Raw genomic sequence first — 1,406 nt, 5'->3', positions numbered from 1 at the left:
CCACCCCACCTCATCCTGGCCGGCCTGCCAAGGGCGGGCGGGCTCTCGGGGAGACATGGGCGTAAGCGACTCCTGGTCACACTGAGCCAGCTCACTCCGCCCCCTCATTCACTGGCCCAGAAGGGCAGGGATTTGCCCAAGGGCCCGCAGGAGTGACCCAACAGCCACTGGGAACCTGGGACTAGAGAGGGGGCGTCCCCTGCAATGCAGAGGTCACTAGCACCCAGAGAGACTCCAGCAGGCACTTGGGGTCTGGCTACAAACTTTATTCAGTTACAAATAGCACCGAGCCCCTGGGGCTGCTCCAGTGGCGGGGGATCCCCCTCCCAGACCCCCAGAATCCCCTCTTGGCCACCTGCGTAGTGTGTGGGAGCTGGAACATGGCCCAAGGCCCCTCCTAGAAAATGGGCCAGCCGAGGATTTGGGCCCGGGCACCTCCTGGGGTGAGCCCAGGGCCAGCTGTGGTAGATGTGCAGGTAGCAAGCGGTGACCCCTCAGATGAGCACACTGGACACAGGGACCCGGGTGGAGCGTCCTCTCTGGGGCACCACGATGCGGTCATCAGCAGGCCCGGCCTCACGCAACAGACCTGTCGGGGAGGGATCAGAGCCAGGGCTGGATGGACAGACAGACACAGGGCCAGGGAGGGGACAAACAGGCACTAGCAAATGGATGGGGCAGCAGAGCCACACAGTGGAGCACCAGCTCGTGGGACAGGGAGACCTGAGGCTGAGGGAGGGGAGCGCTGTGGACTGAGGGCTGCCAGGGACACGGGGCTGGGTGGGCGGACGGATGGACAAGCAGGCAGCATCATGAAGTTAGGCAAGGAGCTGTGGACAGACAGCGGGGAGGCCCGACCGACCTTGCACATGCAGCTGGGCCCGCCGGCGGTCGCCCTCAATGAAGATGGCTGCGCCCAGGAAGGCCGCGCCGCCCAGCGCCCCCATGAAGGCGCAGAGCATGAGCGAGAACTGCAGGGCGCGGAACTCAGACAAGAAGGAGGGGGGCCAGCGCTGGCGGAGGCGGTCGGAGATCTGCAGGTAGACAAGGAAAGAAGAGTCAGGAGAACAGAGAGGAAGCCCCTGAACTCCAGGAGAATGAAGAAGACTCAGGCCTGGACCTTTTACTGCTGGAAATCTGGCAAGACAAAATCCTGCCCACCCAGCTGAGCCTCCGAGGTGAAGGGTGCCTGGCACAGGGGACTCGGATGCCTCACTAGGGTGAGACCCTCTAATCTGGCCTGTGCTCAGGCCACTGGCCGCCAGCCGGTACTGGGAATGTGGGGTCCCCCGAGCCCCACCCCAGGCCCAGCCAAGGGGCCGTGCTCACCAAGCCAATCAGGTAGGGGCTCCCAGCGTCACCCAGCAGGTGGGACAGCACGATCTGAAAGGCTTCAGCGGTGGAGC

General features: G+C 64.3%; 1 protein-coding gene across 3 annotated transcripts in view; it reads right to left on the bottom strand.

Moving 5' to 3' along the window:
• Positions 1–494: 494 nt before the first annotated feature.
• SPNS1 (SPNS lysolipid transporter 1, lysophospholipid) overlaps positions 495–1,406 on the bottom strand; it is a 7,672-nt gene continuing 6,760 nt past the window's right edge. For all 3 annotated transcript variants that reach the window (XM_007452814.1, XM_007452815.1, XM_007452816.1), the window contains 3 exons: positions 1,330–1,406; positions 863–1,034; positions 495–589 (listed from right to left, as the gene is read on the bottom strand). In XM_007452814.1, the coding sequence (XP_007452876.1) occupies positions 495–589; positions 863–1,034; positions 1,330–1,406 (344 nt within the window). The remainder of the gene's footprint in view (positions 590–862; positions 1,035–1,329) is intronic.

This window comes from Lipotes vexillifer, unplaced genomic scaffold, assembly GCF_000442215.2.
Source record: "Lipotes vexillifer unplaced genomic scaffold, Lipotes_vexillifer_v1.1 scaffold426, whole genome shotgun sequence".
In the NCBI taxonomy this organism is placed as follows: domain Eukaryota; kingdom Metazoa; phylum Chordata; class Mammalia; order Artiodactyla; family Lipotidae; genus Lipotes; species Lipotes vexillifer.
This window is presented reverse-complemented; position numbering and strand designations above follow the sequence as displayed.